Raw genomic sequence first — 20,448 nt, forward strand, 5'->3', positions numbered from 1 at the left:
TATGCTGCAAGTAGGATGCAGCTTAAATTCATGGCAAGAGAAAGCAGAGCAAATTCTGTGTGAGTCATGCTCAGGACCAAAGGAGGGGCAGGCCTACTAGGAAGCATGCGAGGGCAAATATCAGGCTGGGAAGGGATGCAGGGCTTGGGATGCTATCAAGAAGGGAGGGAGAGGAGGCTGCCTCATGCAGGAGGGAGGGAAAGGAAGGGCGAAGCCCCTGTTGTGTAGATAAATTAGACGTACTGTGTTAAGGTCACCAAGGAAGTGTGAGATGATGACGTGAGCCCTCTGAAGCAAAGCTTACTTCTAACACAAACCTCTCTGCAAGTTTTCATCTATAGCACAGCTTCATACCTATATAACCAGTGTACAACTCCCTGCGTAATTAATGCTTTAAAGCATAACCTGTGTTTGAGAAAACATTATTTATAACTCCATATTGGATAACAGGTTGCTAAGAAACAGAGGGTATTCCTTAAAAAGCAGGAACTATCATCTGCTCGGCTTTGATAAATTGCTCTGTGATATTTGTGGAGATGGCATATGGATTCTCTAGTTGTCTTAAGAGGCTGAAAACTGCCAAGCACCTTTAAAAAAATTCGGAGTAGAGTAAGTATTCCCCATGCTAAAGGATTTTACTTGGCATCCAGTGTGTGAGAAAACTCCAAAAGAGTATGTGGGAAAAAAATCTGTTCCTATAAATAATCCAAAACATATCAGTGCACACAAAATATAGTTTATTAAACAAAACAAAAAGCTAGAAATATTTTAGTACCTATATTAGCAATCATGCAAAGCAATATATGCATAAAATGGCTAGTCCATCTTAAAATCAGATGGAAGATGTGTATTAAAAATGCATTCATAATCTGGAAAAAATCCTAAAACAATTGTTTGTTGAATTTCCCCTAACACAGTCTTTCACCAACTCAGTACAAAAGAACCTATCTGATGGAGGCTAAGTTTTTATGTGACCAGAACTAGTTTCTTTGTATTCAAACATCAGTCTAACTATCAGAAGATAGTTAATTATTAAACTTATGCATATAATCAGGACACCTGACTGTGCAGATTGTTAGCAGGTTAGCATAGTTCTGTTTAAGCGGATGAGAGAAGGAAAACGGGATTGTAAGTTTCTTTGCAATGTTTTGTTAAGCTAAGAAAAATTAAGTAGAAAATTCTTGCTAATCGCACATAGATGCAATTTCTACAGTTTCAGTGTGTTCTAGGTTTAAAATGTCAAGGATCTTGGATCAGAGAATTTTGCTGCTAGTAATTTCATTTTCAACAAGTCTGCACTGTACAAAGGTACTTTCAGAATGGAAGAAGTGTGGTGATCGGGAATGTGAGAGTAAGTAACAAAGTTTTTTTCAAAAGGAGTCTATGGTGTATGTGCAGCTATTACAAATCATAATGTCAAAATTAGCAATGAAACAGACTGAAAATGAGTAGCCATAGAAAATATTTGTTGTCAATATACTAAGTTTATGAGCAATTGGCTTGAAGTTTTCAAACAGAAAGAAAAAAATACTTGCTGGATCGCATTGTGTAAGTATGTAAAGACCAAAGTTCAGTAATACTCTTGAACAGCTAGTTTTTCTGAGGTTTCCTCAAAACTGGCAGTGTAAAGCAGCTTTAAAGTAGTTTTAACTCATTCTTTACAGGTACAAAAGGAATTAAAAAAAATAGTAGGTTACAAACTGAGAAAGAAGACTATATGTCTTGTGGCTTTAGTACATTCAGAGCCCATTCAGTAAAACTCTGGGTTTTTCTACTGTAAGCAAACTGTTTGGTCTCAGTTTTTGGTAATCCTTCCTACAAAAGGCCCTGTTAATATTTCCCCTTTACTTATTTTTTCTTCTTTGCCATGCAGTAAGAGCTGTAACTAGTTATGGAATTCCTGTGGAGTAAATATCTCTGCAGCAAGCGGAGCCACTGAATCACAAGTGGGCAGCAATAAATAATGCGCCATTTATTATCCATTGATTACCATTGTGATACCTGTCGTAAGCATATGTAATTGAAGCTGTTTCTAAGCTGCCTCCATCAGTCTGGCAGCCTTACTTGTTGCACTTTCAATGCGGGTAGCTTGTCCTGAAGTAGGAGAGACCTTAGATTTCCTCTGATCTTCGTTATCCTGGTGGAACCACACTGACCTCGGCAGGTTCTGGATGCGCAGAGGTGTCTCTTTTTGTGGAACAGGCTCCAGACTGCCCAGAGCACATCAGTAGTGGTTTCGGTGGGGAGAAAGGGGCGGAGACAGAGAATTTAAAGTCATTCAAATTGAATTGGAAACTTTGGTTTTGACAGTGTGTTTAAGGTTTATATTGCTTAAACTTACCTATTGTCTCCATAAGATAAATATATTCAAAAGGGAGGACAACATCCCTAAAATAATTACTAGAGTTAACTTAAGACTCTCTAAATCAGACAACTATAAATATCCCTGGGAAATATCTCTTAGTTGTTTAGATCTGGCTTTAGTAGTTGAACTTGCTAATTCTCCACAGGCATCTCAGCATTGAAAGCTTGGCTGAGTGAGGACTGGGAAGTGCCCGTATAGAACAAGGCCTTTTCTCCTTGATGCCTGTAGCAAACAAGAAAGAAAACAGGACAGGGCTGCTTTTTCCATTCGTTGTTTTCCACTCGATGATATAAATGGATTAGTATCAAAACAAAGCACATATTGGTGTATTAACAAACATTTTAATGTATTTTTATATATCAGACTTCCTCAGTAACCTATCGGACTTCAGACAAAATGGTTGCTATACTTTCTTTCTTTCTTTCTTTCCACATGATATTGCAGCGGCAATGAGCAGAGTTCAAGCCACTACAGACTACTTAGGGCCTGACTGCCGGTATCTTAACTTCAAAACAGGGGAAGAGATAATGGTATACTCCAAACTTTCAAGGAAAAATGAAAACTTGTGGACAGGAAGTGTAAGTACTTCAATCTGAAAGACTTTTGCCATAAATAATTTAGATAGCGTAATAATAGCATAACAACTGCAGTTTGCTTGCTTCCAGAGATCTTCCATCTCTTTTTGTAATATTAGCCAGTCATGGATCAACACAGTGCTTGGGAGATGGGTTATTATCTTCACATAGAAAAGAAAAATCAAACCTTGGCAAAGATCATTCACAGAGCGGCAAAGTCAAGATCACAATCCAAGTTTCCAGTCTCCCTCATCTAGTGATTTGGCTATAATGATTTCATCTGGTTCCCTTAAAAACACACAGGTCTATCAGGTCAGGTACCTACCTATGGGTAGGTAAGGGTCTTTGGGTAAGAAGGTTTTACAGTTGTTTAATCAGCAATCCAGTATTGGGACCTGACTTCACAGTTCAGTGCCCAGCAAAAGTTCCCAGAGAGGTTACCACACGTATTTGATTTGGAACAACTGGCAATGTAGTTACAACAGCCATGTGGTTATGTTATATCTAAGAAGGAACAGATACGCTGATCCAAATCCAACTGCTAATAAAACGGTGCAAGTGGTTCAAAACCAGAAGATACTGGCAGGCTTTTTTTTTTTTTTTTGGTAAAAGATCTATCACATTTATTGTTTAACAGTGAAATTCTGTCTTCCATTTTTCATCCAAGAGTAATTTTGCAGGTACCTCACTCTTTCTTGCTTTCCAAGATGTATTGCTCCATTAAAGGCTATGTACAATGCTTTGGTGTAAAGCCAGTGGTTGACTTCTTAGTCAGACTGAACCTTACTTGATTCTTTTGGGCATTACCATCAACATGTGCATTATTTTGTATATAATTGCCATCTTTTTTTCGCCGTTTTCTCTTCAGCTGGCCTCTTACCTGAATTTCATAACCTACTTTTCTCGTAACTTATTATGGGCCATTAATTATTAAGGCACAATTTTTCTCCCAGTGGACTCAATGGGAAATTTGCAGCCAATTTTAGTAGGAGCTGGTGGACACCACCTGTGCACACAACACTGACTTCAGTTGCAGCAGTGTTAAGGCTACTGGTTTGGTTCTGCACAAAGACTTCTTCATAAAAATAATACAGAAAATAACAGGATGGAGTAATATACTTTCCCTTGCTCTCTGACACGGCAAATGGAACACTTTTTTGAAGAAAAAATAAATCAATCTTTTGACCAAACAAAATGAAGGGGTAGGGGGAAGCCCTAGAAACTTATTATTTGTACTTTTCTAGAACATATGCAAGCACTAACGTATCACTGAAGTTTAAATACTCTCATTCCTTTTATATTTTTTACAGAAAGGAAAGGATTTTGGATATTTCCCAAAAGATGCTGTGAAGGTTGAGGAAGTTTTTATCGTGGAAGAAGTTGAAGTGCTCACTAGGGTAAACCAACATCACCAGATTTTCCAATGTAGTTCACAGCAGCTGAAAATTTTAATATTCAGTTAGAAATTCAAGTGTCGATGCATATTTTATTTCAGATAATTCAAACCATATTTTTTTCATTATTGTTCCATTTACATGTTTATTGTCCTCTAAAATAATTTTTATAGAACCATTAGGAATAATATAATTACTTCCAGTCCCTTATGTAAAGCTGCACACACATGTAACTACACAGAAAGAGAATAAAGATATAATGCTGTGCTACACAGTACTGTAGAAAATTACACATGAAGACATTTTAAAAGTTAATATTGTTCTTTTAGGAAACTGATTTCCTTTGTCTTCACGGAGATAAGTACACTCTTGAAAATGAAGATAGCACATCACATGGTCACAACAAAGAAAGAGAATATTCATCATCTGATGCCAAATCAAAGCTGCAGGAAGATGAACTCTTCAAACATACAAAAGACTCCATGCAAAAGGAAGAAAGAGCTGAATCGGTTTCTGAAAATGATTCCACAGAATCTCACACTCAGGAGGAGTCGGCAAGCAAAAAGTTGGTTAGAAAAAATGAGAACAGAAAAGATGATACCGAAGAGCAAGAAATGCAAAACAGTCTCCCACTAGAGACCATTCCAGCTCAGTCCAGTTGGATTGCAGGATGGTTTACCATGGGAAGTAAAAGCGATGAAGAGCCCTTAACAGCCATTACTGAATCTTTGGAAGAAAATACATACCGAGGCAGAAAAATATTGGTAACTGCTGAAAATGACTTACAGGAGCCAAATGACAAGGAGGAACAAGAACCCCCAGCATCTGTTTGGTTTCAAGGTGGATTGACAGACCTTCTGTATTTTGCTGACAAAAATGTAGACATTGGTTTGGCATCAGAAAAAAATGAATCACCAATCAGTGATGTTTCTGGTGTGCCTGGACACTCCAATAATGAACAGGAAACAACAGTCACAGAGTTACTGACAGAAGGAGAAAAGAGCGAAAGCCAAGAATCCAAACTGAATTGGTTTAATTTGGATTTAACTAATATTCTTAATTTTGGCCATGCTGAGAAAGATACAATTGCAATGGGAGACCAGCAAAGCAGAGAAACAGAGGATGAAGCAAATAAGGGTGAAGAAGTGCAGACTACAGACCAGGAAGAATCGCACATGGACAAAGAATCAAAAGAGATGGTTAAAGCAGTGACAGATGAAGAAGATGAAGAGAAGAATGCACAAGAAATAACAGATTCAAACAGTAACATGCCAAATCCTGGGGAGATACCAGCATGTGTGCATACCCTTAAAGACACCAAAAGCATGTCAAGTAGCGGAGAATCCTCTTTTGATATACTAACAGGTGACAAAGAGAAGCCAATAGAACCTCAAAGTTCAGAACAAGACTTTGTATCAAAAAGCCAACTGCTGGAAAACACTGAAGCGAAAAAGAGAAACCAGGAGTCAGACAGCAGACATGACCATTCAGGTTGGTATACAAATACCTCTAATAGTTTTATTAATTATAACATGGACAAGTATGATAATCAACAGGCACATAATCAATTGCAACAGATCATATTTCTTCTTCTCCTAGCCCACCTCAAAACTGTGATCCCTCAGACACAAAAAATACAGAAGAAAATCCTGACATAGCTGAAGAACAGAACCATTTCTTCTCTTTTAGTCATTTTGCAGACAGAGTTTCAGAATTCAACAGCCAAAAAAGACCAAGTGCAGAATTTGCAAGATTATGATAAAAAAAAAAGATATTTTTTAAGTGAAGAAGCCCCTCAAACTGAAAACCACGATGAAATATTACAAGGAAATAATAACAAGTAAATCAGAGAGTTAGCGAGCAGTTGTCTGAAAAGATGAGGGTGCAATCCAAGAAAGCAATGTTTTCCTCACTAGCTGTGCAAAATAATGAATGCAGTCATGGAAAAGCAAAACATTTTGTCAAATTAGTAATAGTGATGCTTCCAGATTTTATCTGTTGAAACACTAGTGCAACCTGAAGTATCTCAAAGACAGCATGTACCCTTGTTTAGTTACTCCAGTGCTAAAGATGATGTTTCTAAGAGTAGTGAAGGTCAGGAAAACACCAATATAAAAGGTTATTATAATGACTCTGTCTCCAAAGATTCTCTATATTTACCTTCAAAATTGAATTTTGAAAATACAGTGGAAATTATACCTCATCTGCAGGGAGAATAAAAAATGGAAACAGTTGAAACAGTGCAAAAAGAACAAAATAACCTCAACACTTGTATACAAGAACCTCTAAATTCAGAAAACAAATTACCAAGTTATAGGGAACTACCAGGAACTGCAGATAATCATCTGGGCATCGAGAAGACCCATGTGACAGCGAACAAAGTCTTACTTTGGAAACATCTGAGAACGAGTCAAATGATGTGACACAGATCAAAATTCAGTATCAAAAAGCCAGTTCAAAATGGATGATGACATAAAAGAGAAAATTCACTAACCAGGGAACAAAAACGACCCACTAGGGTTTTATGAAAACATCATCAAAGATTTCAGTCAGGATATTTTGAATGATGAACAGGATCAGAAATCTGAGGAGTCCCAAGAACTGATTGCAGACCAACATTTCTCTCCTTACCCCTCATCTAGTGGCTTCAGTTTAACAGGCACCAAAACTTCTGAAGAAACTGGTCACTTGGAGAATTACAGAGTTTCAGAATGGAAGGTAAAACTTGCTTGCTGACAATAGAAGAGCTAAGCTTCCATAATAATAATAAAAAAGGCCTCAATTTAAGCCTCAATAAAATACTATTATGAAAAGAAACTGAAGCCAAACATAATGAATGAGGTGACAGTTATACCTCCAAAAAGAATCATCTTTCTCTTCAGCTGGCAGTGCAAAATAACAGAATAAAAATTAAAAAAACAAACAAACAAACAACAAACCAAAACCCAACAAAATCTACCAGATTAGTAAAGGACAGGACAACACTTGGTGCTCTTGCCTCTCAGGAGAGAAGCTACAAACTGAAAAAATTCCTATAAACATGCAACATCAGGAAGATGAAGCAGAAATAACACAGGAAGATTCATGCTCCCAACGTGAGCTTCTGGTACCAAAGAATGGGTCAGAGGACAGTCCTAATCCAGATCTTAGAAAGAAATACAAAAATTACATGTGATATAGTAAAATAAGACTATTCTGTTAGACTGTGGAAAGTTGTTAATCCTTAATCCTACATCACATTTTTAATTGTTCTTTTTGTAAAGCTTTTTCCAGTTTGTTTGAACAAGCATTTCTTCAATCATAAATGCATAGCATATTTTTACTCCAATGTAACAGTCCAGTGTTTGGCTTTAAGTTGAGGAAGATAAAAATAAAAACCTCTGTAGAGGTTAATATCTTATAAAAGCATGTAAGTTGAATCCTTTGAAAATAAACATGACTTCCTTTCACAATTATTTGCAGGAATAGGCACTAGAAGAAAGCTGCTAGAAGAAACACCAGAGGAGTATGAAATGAATGCAGCTGCAGACAAGGACTGTGACAGCGACCAACACTCAAAAGCAATAGCAATTCTTGCAGTAAATTCTGAAGAAAAAATGGACAGTTCAGTAGCTGACTTCCCATTTGATGTCAAAAAGCCTTTCTCAGATGCCATCCAGAACTATGTTCCAAGTAATGGTAAGTTTAAGTTTCTTAATTTTAAGGAAAATAAACTTGCAATCTTAAAAAGAAGGTTGGAATTATATTGACAATTGTAATGTAAAACCTTTTTTTTTTTTTTTTTTCCCTCCCTTATGAACAAACCAGGAGGCTGGATATATCAGATACTTCTCTGCTTAAATGCTCTTGAGATCAGGGAATCAATAAAATCTGTATTTTCAGCATTCGCAAGTATTATCAAAAAGGTAAGAGTTCTTTATGTGATACAATGTTGACATTAGTGCAAAATTAAGCCAGTTATTGGTTGTGTTCTGCAACAAAGTGCCCCTAGAAAAAGAAAGGAAAAAAACCCCTTCCCCTTACTTCTGAGGGTATCTGAGAACCTAAATGAGATAGAATAAGAAAATGTCAGGTTAGCTACTGTTCATCTGCCTCTAGTGTTTGCACTGCAGTATCTGATGAGCTTAGCGTGCTGGGTTTTTTTTACAGAACAGCCAGGAAAACACTTTTGTGGTCAAAATACCAGCATTTGGTGTGGGTTTTTTACATGAAACTCGCAGCTCCCTCTAGTTCCCATAACAGTACTGGCTAAATTTGCTTGGACTTAGAAAGTTTGTGTTAAATAGGTAAAATAACCAGAATACTTCCATTAAAAGGTAATTTCAAAACCTTGATTCCCAAATATTCCCATAGTTCATAGTTGCATTTAAAAAATAATTTTCTAAGCAAATATGTAAGATACAAAATGGGATTATGATTGCTATGGGGATGTCTTTAAGTATCAAAATGTAGGAACAGAGTGAAGGTGGACCGTACTGGACATAACTGCATAGGCAACAATGTGGCCACAGGAATGTGAGAAAAGGTAGATGTTGTTGCACTGTCCCCTCTAAACTGAAGAGTAATGTCAGGTGAAGTGGTATATGGTAAAATTCATTAATTTTGGTACTTTGGTTTAACTTTGTTTAGATTGGATAAATGATGTTTAAGAACCACATACGTTTGTTCCCGATTTCCAGTGTACTTACATAGACTCTGGCTATGTAAATGCTAAATGTAAATGCTGCTAAATTGCAGCCTAGGACAGGAAAACTGAAGGATTATTTTTTTCCCCCTCTCATGAACCAGACTGGATTTCAATGCTCATTGATAGTTCACCGTATGGCCAAAATCATTCTTGTATTGTTTGATACGGCCAAAAAAGGCACTTGCATTCTGCCCATCATTGTCTCTTAGTTGGTACCAGCTTTGCAGGCAAGTCGCTCACCTTGCACTTCAAAAATAGAATTAGTGTATGTTGGGGGGGAAAAGGGTGCATGTGGAAAAATAGTTATGGAAAAAAATAATACAAAAACAGTCCTGGTGAATGAGATGATAAAGAACCCATTGCCAGGTGGCATTGCAGCTACCGTTCCTCGCATCTTCCCGTGCATTTGTGTATCAGCAGCTCCGGTACGATGGATTTGTAACAAACTCAGCTGAAGAAATCTAGTTTAAATTATATTGAACTGCCCCGAGCGTGAGGCGCGGTAGCCCGGCGGCCGTGGGGCGCGGTACCGGCTGCGCACGTACACAAGGCACTTGCGCAAGCGGCCGCCGGTCCTTCACCCACCTGTTGCCCTCCCCGCCCCCCCGCCGGGCGAATGGCGGCGCCGGCTCCCGGTGTGGGCACAGGGCGGCCAGGCGGCACGTCTCCCCGGCCGGAGCCAGGCCTCTCCCCGGGAGTCTAGCCCTCAAGAGTTTTATTTCTGTAAAGACGCGGGTGCGGATGGACGCAGCAGGCTCCAGCGGGGAGGTGAGTTTCCCCGCGCAGAACGCCGACGGGGAGCGGGGGCAGGTCCGCGGCCAGCGGGGCCCCGTCGGTGCGGCGGGCGGGGGCCGGAGCCGTGCGTTCGCCGAGGGGAGCGGCCGGTTCTTCCCGCCTGCGGCCGTGACGCGAAGGCAAAGTCTGGCGGGAGAGGTGCGGGAGAGCCCAGAGCCGCCGGGCTGCCCCGGGGAGGGCACCCCTGCGAGCCCGGCTGCCCCGTCGGCTCTGGAGCTCGGAGCCGCGCCCGGAGGCACCCCGCTCCCCGGGCCGAGGAGGAGCGGTGAGGCCTGCGGCCCGCTGCCGCCATGGCACTTACACCTCCCCCGGCGGTGGTATCTCCCACTCCCTCCCGCCGGTGGTGGTGTTGCGCCCCCACTCCTGTGGCAGTGGTACAGCCCGCCGCCCCCTTCGGGCCCCCCCGGCCGCTCCCACCTGTGCCCGCGCTGTTCCCCCCCTCCGTGGTTCGCACCCCCCCCGCCCGGCGGCAGTGGTACAGGCCGGTTGTCAAGCGGCGAGGCGGAAGGGGCCGCGCGGCGGAGGGCCGGGGCGGCCGCCCGCGGTAAGATGGCTGCCGGCGGCCGCGGCGATGCTTTGGACGTTGCCACCGCCAGCCTCTGGCTTGGCCTGCGGGAGAGCGCGCAGCGCTACTGCGGCTGGGTCTTGGAAGGGGCTCGCAGGGTGAGTGCGGGACCCGCCTCCGCCCGGGGCCGGCGGCTTGTGCAGCGGCGTTGGGGGAAACGGCGCTGCGGGGGGCGGCGAGGGGCTGGGGCCTGAGGGAAGCGGCCCGCACCGGCCTGTGGCGGGGCCGGGGGGCCGGGCCGCGCCCGTCCTGCTGAAGCTGTGGCCGCTGGGTCGAGAATAATGGGGGTCTCTAAAAGGCAAAGCGGTGGCACGAAGGCTCCCTGATGGCACACGCACGCACACCCCTCTTGGCCTGAGATGGGGGCTGCCTGACCGGTTTATTAAAGAAATCAAGATTAAGGCTTTGCTGCACAGTAACACGTTCTTAAACAGAGGGCACACGTAGTACGTGAGCTGCATTCAGCAGGTTATATCTTTGAGTAAGTAGTGGCATCCGTTTGCAAATAGAACCTGAGTTATTTAAGTGTTTAAAATGTGTTGAAGCATTAACTGTGTTCGTACAAACCCAGCATACTGAACTTGGTTGAGCAGATTTTTTTACCAGTAAATCATAAAATTCTTATTAGCGTTGATTCTTCCAACAGTGAAACATGTAGACAACTCACTGGAGAATTTACCGTAGGTGTTAGGTTCTGAAGGAAAAGTTTTCAGAGCCTTATCTAGTCATCATCATATCTTACTGGAACTATTATTTTCTTTTTTTTTCTTCACTTGGTAAACATATAATTTAAAAATCAAGGGCTTATGTTAACCATTTTCTCAGAGTTCTGAGGAAAAAAATGTGCAAGCCTTGGAAGTAAACCAAGTCAACATTTAATGTCTGTTTCTGTTGAAAATATTAACCTGTTTTCCTTTAGTTGAAGCTTTTTACGTTGTTTTTCAGGCTGTGGCTTCACTCCCTGAAGACATGAGACCTGGTCCTGATCTGTACGGTTTCCCGTGGGAAATAGTGATTTGTGCTGGCATTGTTGGAGCCTTTACAATTCTCTTGTTCCTGTATAGAAGTTACCAGTCAGTAAGTGTCATGGTTTAACTGCAGCTGGCAGCTAAGGACCACGCAGCTGCTGGCTCACTCCCCCTGCATCAGGATGGGGGAGATAATCAGAAAAGTGAGAAAACTTGTGGGTTGAGATAAAGACAGCTTAATAGGTAAAGCAAAAGCTGCATGTGCAAGCAAAGCAAAACAAAACAAGGAATTCATTCACCACTTCCCGTTGGCAGGCATGTGCTCAGCCATCTGCAGGAAAGCAGGGCTTCATCACAGCTAATAGTTGCTTGGGAAGACAAATGAGACAACTTCAAACGTGGCACCTCCTTTCTTTTTCCCTCAGCGTTACATGCTGAGTGTGCCGTCATATGGTATATCAGGTTGCTCGGTTGGGGTCGGCTGTCCCAGCCGTGCCTCCTCCCAGCTTCTTGTGCACCCCTGGCCTACTTTCTGGAGGGGTGGTGTGGGAAGCAGAAAAGGCCTTGATTCTGTGTAAGCACTGCTCAGCAGTAATGAAAACATCCCTGAATTGTCAACACTGTTTTCAGCACAAACCCAAAACGCAGCCCATACTAGCTACTATGAAGAAAATTAACTCTGTCCCAGCCAAAACCAGCACAGTAAGTGTTCAGATTACATGCAGATTGTGTAGAGTGCATTAATGGTTTGAATTGAAGTTGGTATTTTGTTCGAGATATATACTGTTTCAGCATTTTAAATCTGTTGTGATGGAGTTTAGAACCCCTCTAAAAGAGAAATTGAGAAGTAGTCAGTTTTGTCAAGACAGTAGGTGCTTGGAGGTGTACCGACTGACTTGTCGTTAGAGGAAATGCAATGAAACTCACTGTAGTAAGGCTTCTTTTTTCTGTCCCTTTGTAATTTCTACACCAGGCTTTCAAAGTCAGCCTTAAATTATTTTCACGGGGTATAGAGGTCTTCCCTAGGGCGTGTGTATTGATGTGTGTATTGATGTCTCTGTGACTACCCTGGCTATAGCCAGGCCAGCTCAGGTCTTTCAAGGTAATTTTAAGCAAAAGCAATCCAGATGGATTCCCATCAAGGGAGACCTTTTAAAACTTTGAACAGTGACCTTGTTTCTGTTTATTGGAACAGTGAACCAATTTACTGTGTGCTGTTGGTGAGTACTAAGCTGATGACTTTGTGAAACACGGTACTGAAACCTTTTAATGCACAAATCAGATTATGTTTTTTGAGGTAAGGGTTGTCTTCTATTGTGAGTAAGTAAGGATCTGCGTAATAACAGCTGCCTACCTACTCTCCTTACTAACGAAATGGGGTCACTGTCCATAATTCAGTATTCTGAATTTCTCCCCAGTTTTTATGTACTTGTTAATAGACAGAATGTGATTTTGGTGCTTGGTGTAATGATGCTCATGTTTGAAGATAGGTTGTGTAGCTGTTTAGTTTTTTAGATATGAGCAACTGCATTTTTAGGGTTCTGACATCAACTCAGATCTGGAAAAATGCCACCTTATTCTGCAGCAGCAATTCAGATTGTTTGGAAGGGGATTTGTATAAGTTAATGTACCTGTAATTCGGGTCATTCCTTCTGTTTTCTAGCAGCATCCTTCTAGGTGGTATGAAAGAGGCATTTCAGCTGAAATAAGTCAAGCAGTACCCCTAGTATTGTTTTCTTCCTGCACATGTGACCGAGGCATTAGATAAGATATTAATGATAGGTTTTTCAGTCATCCGTTCTTAAAACTACACTGACTGCTCTTTGAAGAACTAGTGGTTACTTACTCAAAACTAATGGGGCTTGGTTTGGCTTCTTTCTCCTCCCTTTTCTATTACTTGGACTCCCTGGCCTTACCATGGTTTTAGATGAGGAAGAAACAGGGAAAATCTGAGGGACCCATTGTATGTTCGGCACATGATCCTGGCCCAGCCTTGAGAGGAATGCTGTGTTGTAAATTTTGTGTGGGTTCAGCCAAGTTCTGCGTCTGTCACGTTGTCCAGGCCATTTGTGACAATTCTATCCCACAGTTGGTTAGATTTTGATTCTAGGGCACTAGACCCCACGTGGCAGTTGCTGATTTGGCAATTCCCACTGAGTTGCATCTGGGCAGGGTGCCCATCAAGTAGTACCCTTACTGCTGCTCTGTTGTGTTTATAATGTATTGGGGGGGGGGGGGGTTTGTGTCTTTATAGGAAGTTACATCTGAGCTGGCTTGTGGAGCTCCCCCCTCCCTCCCCTTCTGTTATCTTTTGGCTGTGCATATCCACTAGCACCTTGTGTTGGCACTCACGGTTATGTGATTACTATACAGAGGTGTGTTGTCAAAGTGATCCAGGTGAAAACTAACCTCCTTTCCCTTCTTCTTTCTCTTTAATTAGAGTGGGAGAAGGACAGGGTAAACACACAGCCATGGAGGGAATAAGAGCAGAGGATGCAATTGCTCATTTTTAACAGCAGCCTGTATTTATATATACTGCATTTAAGTTTCATGGTTAAACTGATATGGAACCACAGCTTAAAAGATTAGTTTTCAGATACTACGCAAGAGTAATTGACCAGATGTTTTCAGTATTTATTCTTTTTATTTCAGGTTAGAAGTCGACTTTATGTAGGTAAGCGTATTTTTTTATACTGTTTATTTGGAGTATGACTTTCTTCTTTTTTTTCTTCTTTTTTTTTTTTCTTCTTTTAATTATTTGGATGTTGCAACACTTAACTGTCTGCCTTTTTTTTAGGAAGGGAAAAACAGCTTGCCAATAAAATTGCTGAACTAGTTGAAGACAAATGCAAAATTCTTGAAAAACTCAGCCTTTGCAAAAAAGAGGTAATGGTCCTCACTTAATTGCTTTCAGATGTGTCACAGAAAACGGTTCTATTTATCAAGTATTTAAAATACTACACTTATCTAAAAGTAAGATCTTTAAAAGCTTTTAAAATTGTTCTTTAACTGCTTCTTCCTGTCAGTGCCTTTAAGTGCACCAAGGTGTTAGCAGGCTCTACCTTTAACTCATAATATGATATATTTCACTGGAAGCAATTTTAAAATGTCTTTGCTTTATGTCACTGGAATAACCTACTAGGGCTAAGGCTTTCCTGATTTCCAGCAAGGAGCATTTGTGAATGTTTAGATGGTGGCTATGTTTCAGACTAGAGCATCATGAATTAATGCTATTATTTAAGCAGTTCTTTACGTACATTCTGACGTAAGGTATTTCCTTTTCAGTTTGAAGATTTAGAATTGTCTCTGAAGGATGGTAATGTTATGAGAGAATCAACAGACACATCTTTTTTTGAGGTAAAAAGATAAGTGCAAATTATTAATTTCTACCATTTAAGGCAGTACTTTGGGAAAATGCTGCCACTATTAAAAAAAATCACACCAAAACCAACAAAACCCCAAAACCTTAATTGTTTTCATTGAGAGCATTGTTACTTTAGTCCTGAGTTACTGAAAATGATACAGAAGTGAGGCATTTAAATTGAGATGGCTTTGTAACAATTACATTAAAAGTGATTGATATTAGAGCAAATGGTATATTAGACAGTATTTCATTTTCTAGAAAGTAAATTGTTCCTGTTTCTAGGAGAGTGAATAGTGCATGGAGTATTTTTTTCTCACATCACATTTAATTCAAATATATTTTATAGGCTACTGGAACATAATTGTAAACAAAATCTACCACTACATTGTTTATATCCCTCAAACTGAGAACAGATTTGTAAAAGATTTCTGGAAAATTGAATCAAATACCTAATGGGCTTTATAAAATGTTTGTAACAAAACCCCAAATAGATTTCATTCTGCACCTCAGATCCTGTACAGGTTTTGTTAGCATGCAAGAGTCTCTAGAGTACTTTGAGATTTATCCTTGATAAGGTGAAATTTGTTAAACTTACGTTGCTGTCATATTTAAGACGTACTTGTCTTCATATATAATTAATGTCAAATGTTTTATGTTAACTGTCAAAACAACTTGATTCAGGAAATGCATGAGAAACTGAACAAGTCAAACTCGGAACTCAACCAAGAAATCGAAAATCTAGAAAAAGAACTGGAAGAAGAAAAATCTAAGCAATCAGAAAATGATAACTTGGTAAGAATAAATAGAGTCCTGTCATACTGCCTGTAGCATATTAGAAAAATGACACCCATAAAGGAAAATACACCAGAGAAGAAAAGGGTTTTTTTTACTGATTTGGTAGTAGAACCTTCTTAGTTTGAAAATTAAAATAACTTTATTAATTGCCTAGTCCTTTTTGGTCAAATCTGTGGAAGAAGCTATATGACAACTAATAATTTTCAGGTGGCTGAAATTCAGAAGAAAGTGGAGTCTTTAGAGAATGAAGCAAAATCTATACAGTCACAAATTGATGAGGTATGTCCAGTCAAGTTTCTGTTTTCAAATCTTTGCAATTTCTCTGTTCGGCACGTAGTTGCTGTTTAGGGGTTTGGTTGTTGTTTTTGTTTTTTTTCTATTAAGGGTGCAGAAATAATATGCTGTGTAAAACAAAATACTTTATAAGGCTGAGTAATTTTGTGTGACTTGATTTAGCAACTTCGAATTTCATACAGTGATTGGCATTTATTGGGAAGTAGTTACCTTGTGTTTTCTTTGTTGTCTTACTCCACCATGATACATAGTGTTGCAAAACTACAGTCAGGAAAAACTGTTGAAACTGTAGGGAAAATATGGGAAAATATAGAACGCAGCTGCAAAACCTAAGAAAGTAAGTCAAATGACCATTGTGACTCCGCTTACATCTTCACCTATACTATTTAAACAACATGTTTTATTTCACTTAGGCCAAGTCCACCTTAAAAGTATATCAGGTTAATACAGAGAGACTCAAGACATCCGTTCAAGATGCAGTAGATGAAAACTGCCATCTCCAGGAAAGTGAGAAACAGGTAGGTTCCTCCTAGTTATCCTTACGATATTTTATTTTCTTATGACGCTGTGTAAATATGATTTCTCCAAGGAGCTCACCCTCAACATGTTTGTTAATACCCCTGAGTGTTCTAGGAAATGGTATGAGGATGAGGACATGGCTTTAAAATGATTGTTGGAATAACTTTGTCTGAAATAGTCCTGTTATAAAAAAAGAAATTAGTATTTAGAGGAATATTGTGGGGAAACATGCATAGAGTGAGAAAGAAAGCATGTGGTAATATAAGACTAGCAAGAATTTTGCTGAGACCTAGAGGAAAGCAGAAAGATTTGAGCAAGTCTGCAGCTAGAATCTTTTACAGAAGCCGAGTGAAAATGCTTATACTTGATCCAGAAATTAAATTGCAGAGTATGCAAAAGGCAGGTAAAAAACTTACTGTAGTACAACTGTGGATGAATTAATGAAAAGTTAGGTAGGTAATAAAAAGGGACAGAAAAGACTTTCCTTCCCAAATTTTAGCTGTTTATTTTCCTCCGTGCCATAGCCAGATCCCAAAGAATGCTGATTATTTTAAAAAGTTCGGTGTATCCAATAGTTGTCCTGTGCAGTAACTGGTTTACAATGAAATTATTCTATTTTTTTTCCTAACAAAAAATATCTCGGAACACTAAATGTTCCATGGAATGCTTTTGGGGCTGGGGTGGGGCAGGGGTTGGGTGGTTTGGGGTTTTTTAATGGCTATGTGCTTATTTTCCTAACTGGTGATCTCCTTGTCTGAACAGTAACCTGATAGGTATCTTGTTGGGGGGAAGGGGAAGTACAGGCCTGTTGGTTTTTAGCAGTCTGATAAAAAGCTGGGGAGTGCTTTAGTCCTCTCCATCAAAACCTTGTGCGTGTCAGACTTAGTGATTCAGAACAAAGAAAAAAGGTTACTGGAAATAAAAGATCTGCAGGAGGAATATTTAAGTTCTGACAACTCTGTTATCAGTAAAACTTTGCATTTTCCTCTAATTTTAGGATTACATGTTTGTGACCACAAAAAAAAAAAAGGCAATTTTATTGGGTGCTATGAGTGTAGAAACATTAGATTTGGTGTTAGCACCGTGAGACGAAGTTGCTTGATATTTATTTTCCTTCGGGAATCTTTGTCTAATGTATACATCCTTTTTGTTTCTGTGAGGAGGAAGGGTCTGGTCTTGGTGCTTTATTTCGAATGTAACAGTAAACTTATGTAATAAATTTTGAGAATCTGTACACAAAGTTTTCATAGAGAGGGATTTTTTTGCGTTTTCTCTGGTAATGTCTTGGGTTCAAACAGAAATAATCCAATTATTTGTGTGAAAAGAATCTTCTTTCTTTCGTTTTAGTAAAAAATAGTACTTAGAGTAAGATAATAATGAGTGCTGACAATGACTCTACATTTTATAGGCAATCATTTTATATCAAGCAAACCCAGGAAAAAAAATCAGTAAAAACAACTCCCAGAGTGTAATTAATTTGCCAGGTTCCTAGATAAAACTAAGGTTCTTTGCATTCGTTCAAGATAAAATAACCTGGGAATGGTTGTTCCTTAACCATATTATCTGGGATTAATTACTGCACTTTGTTGTTAACTGAGCTTTGTTGCAGTTTTTAGTATTTTGAGACATTTGTGTATATTGTATTTTGGTAAACCTGATGAGAGTTGATGGTACCTGATAAGGAAGGAAAAGAGAGTATCTGCTTATTTGTGTTTGCTTTTGTGAGGTTGTGTAAGCATGTGAATTAGTTTGCTGTATTAGATCCCTTTTTTATTTTTCTTTCTTACTTTGTTTTTTTAAGATGGAATTTCACTTATGCGCAAAAGGTAACAAAGGTGTTATTTGTTCACAGAAAGTAGAGTACTTTCTTCCTCTGTCCATTTGCACTAATGGGTCATAATCTTCTGGCACATCATAGTTTAAATATTATAACAGATGTGCTGTCTCAGATTTATGATGTGTCAGAGAGAGGATTGGGCCTTTTAGTTTGAACAAGGGAACTGTTAATGAACTCCAAACTTTCTGTGTCTTGTTTTTTGCAGGAACATCAGAAATATATATTGCTTTAGATCATTGCAAATCCTTGCTATTTCTCTTTATTGTAATTCTTACAGGTACATAAATTGATGTCAGATTATTTTCTTTGGCTTTGTGAAGAAGGAATCTCTTAAAGTATAGCTTGCCTTTGAGGGTGACAATTAATGATAAAAGTAGTTGCCTGTGTACATTTTCTGGGCAGTATTAGCATAAAGAGTATTTTTGTTTTATCCATCATAGGTAGTTTGCATGATGCTGCAAATTCATACATGGCTTTTACTGCTTGAAAGGTGCAGTTGTGTGCCGAGTGAGGTTCATCCAATTCTAGTCATATACTTTTTGCTTTATGCCTTCTAGTTCATCTTTGATAAGTAGTATTCAGGCTTGCTTGTCTATTTGCATGGCAGTTCCCCTGTTTAATTACCATTTTCTGGTTTTATTTTTAGTATAACTGGCTGTTATGTTCTTGTTGCTCAACCTAGTTATTCCTTTCTGTACATTGACTGTTTTTAAATTGGTTGCCTGTTGTGCAACTTTAAGCAATATTCTTTTGACAGACTCTTAACACAATTTTTTTTGTGCTGTACCCCATGTTTTTGTACTGCATGTTTTGTCTTAACGGAAACTTGCATCGGTTCAGTTTTGTTCTCACAATATGAAGGCATGGTTTAATGAGTTAATATGTTGCAGTGGCTATTTTTAATGAACTGGTGCTTAAGTGTACTAACCCCTTTAGTGCTGCAAAGTATTTTTGTGAAATGAGATTTTATGGGGAGATGTCTGTAAATTGGAATCTGCCTGTCTTTTTTGTTAACTACAAAAGCATATACTAGTAGGTGTAGATTAGGGACAGTTTCTGTGACTTTCATTAACAGGGAAGCTTTTTTAAAATAAAATTTTAAAATTAAGAGGTATGGAGGAGAGAGGAGAAGTAATGTGGTTTTGCAAGTCATGTGAATTTAAATAGCAGCTGTCTAAAAAGCTTCCTAGTTTTCTGTACCTCACTGACCTCTTCTAGGTTGAAAAGACAGGTACAATTTCAGAAGTGTGTGTGCATACTGGGGCATGAATGTTCTCCTCTCCATCCATTCCTCAGTGTTTGTAGCTATTATACAAATTGTCACTATTTTATATCCATTGATATTGTCACATCAGGGTTTTTAAACTGAGTGGACTATTAACTGAATTGTTCTTATAAATGTTTAAAAATGTCCTAAGAGCTAATTACAATGGAGAGCTATTGCAGCTAGAGCAACTGGACAATAACACAGAAGCCTTATTTTTCAACTCTTGAGGTTTAACAGTCTTACAGTCTATGTCTGTTAATTCTTACTGATAGGTGAGAGGTTAAAATTCTGCTTACGTATCAATAATATGCATAACAAACTCAAGTACTATTCATCCTTGATTCTCGGTTGTAATAGACAGTCATGCTGATCTGCTATTTACCTTTTTAGCTTTTACAAGAAGCTGAAGGATGGGGTGAACGATTTAGTGAACTAAATGAACAAACTAAGATGTTTGAATCGTCTAAAGCGGATATAGAAGAAGTATTGAAAAATAAAGAGAGTCAAGTCAAGGTAAACTATGACAGCTAGTATTGAATTAGATTGTTTGGACTGATGATAATCATTGAGTTCCAAGAAAGTCTTAAGAAGCTCTCCTTGTCTTAATATGCATTAAGCTGTTTTGGGTTTTTGTTTGCTGTCTTCATCCTTTAACGTCTTGTTTCCTGCTGAACAAAAAAGGTTGCTTAGCAGCACAAAGGAGCAGTCTGATAGCTGTGGAAGCTTGGAAGCTGGCATAATTCTGATAGAGTGTCTGATTTTCTTTAAAATTTGGAGCATGGGAGTTGGGAGTGTATTCTTACATGTATGTACTTTACATACACAAGCCCTGCTATAAGCATGCATACTTGGCTATCCGAAAATCACACTTGCTGACCCGCAGTAATATCAGATGTAGGATCCTGTATGTGGGCCTCACTTAATCTGCTAAGGGAACTAAATAAAAGACAGAAATCTTGGAAAAGTAGTGTTAATGGTAACTACATATTCATTGATTATATGGTTTTTTACTGTTTGTGTTTT

The 20,448-nt window shown here is 39.2% G+C and overlaps 1 protein-coding gene across 7 annotated transcripts in view; it reads left to right on the forward strand.

The window, feature by feature from the left end:
* The first annotated feature begins 1,051 nt into the window (after positions 1 to 1,051).
* Positions 1,052 to 20,448, forward strand: part of MIA2 (MIA SH3 domain ER export factor 2) — a 41,980-nt gene continuing 22,583 nt past the window's right edge. For 3 of the 7 annotated variants that reach the window (XM_040601912.1, XM_040601911.1, XM_040601914.1), the window contains exons 1-15: positions 1,068 to 1,128; positions 1,214 to 1,351; positions 2,810 to 2,943; positions 4,251 to 4,337; positions 4,664 to 5,825; positions 7,797 to 8,012; positions 8,142 to 8,239; positions 11,327 to 11,458; positions 14,002 to 14,023; positions 14,147 to 14,235; positions 14,635 to 14,706; positions 15,395 to 15,505; positions 15,716 to 15,787; positions 16,216 to 16,320; positions 19,816 to 19,938. In XM_040601912.1, the coding sequence (XP_040457846.1) occupies positions 1,107 to 1,128; positions 1,214 to 1,351; positions 2,810 to 2,943; positions 4,251 to 4,337; positions 4,664 to 5,825; positions 7,797 to 8,012; positions 8,142 to 8,239; positions 11,327 to 11,458; positions 14,002 to 14,023; positions 14,147 to 14,235; positions 14,635 to 14,706; positions 15,395 to 15,505; positions 15,716 to 15,787; positions 16,216 to 16,320; positions 19,816 to 19,938 (2,583 nt within the window). In that variant the 5' untranslated portion in view covers positions 1,068 to 1,106. Of the gene's footprint in view, positions 1,129 to 1,213; positions 1,352 to 2,809; positions 2,944 to 4,250; positions 4,338 to 4,663; positions 5,826 to 7,796; positions 8,013 to 8,141; positions 8,240 to 9,623; positions 9,790 to 10,308; positions 10,480 to 11,326; positions 11,459 to 14,001; positions 14,024 to 14,146; positions 14,236 to 14,634; positions 14,707 to 15,394; positions 15,506 to 15,715; positions 15,788 to 16,215; positions 16,321 to 19,815; positions 19,939 to 20,448 lie in introns of those variants that run through there. The other 4 variants (XM_040601913.1, XM_040601915.1, XM_040601917.1 and 1 more) reach the window with 4 other exon arrangements.

This window comes from Falco naumanni, chromosome 7 (assembly GCF_017639655.2).
Source record: "Falco naumanni isolate bFalNau1 chromosome 7, bFalNau1.pat, whole genome shotgun sequence".
Lineage (NCBI taxonomy): Eukaryota > Metazoa > Chordata > Aves > Falconiformes > Falconidae > Falco > Falco naumanni.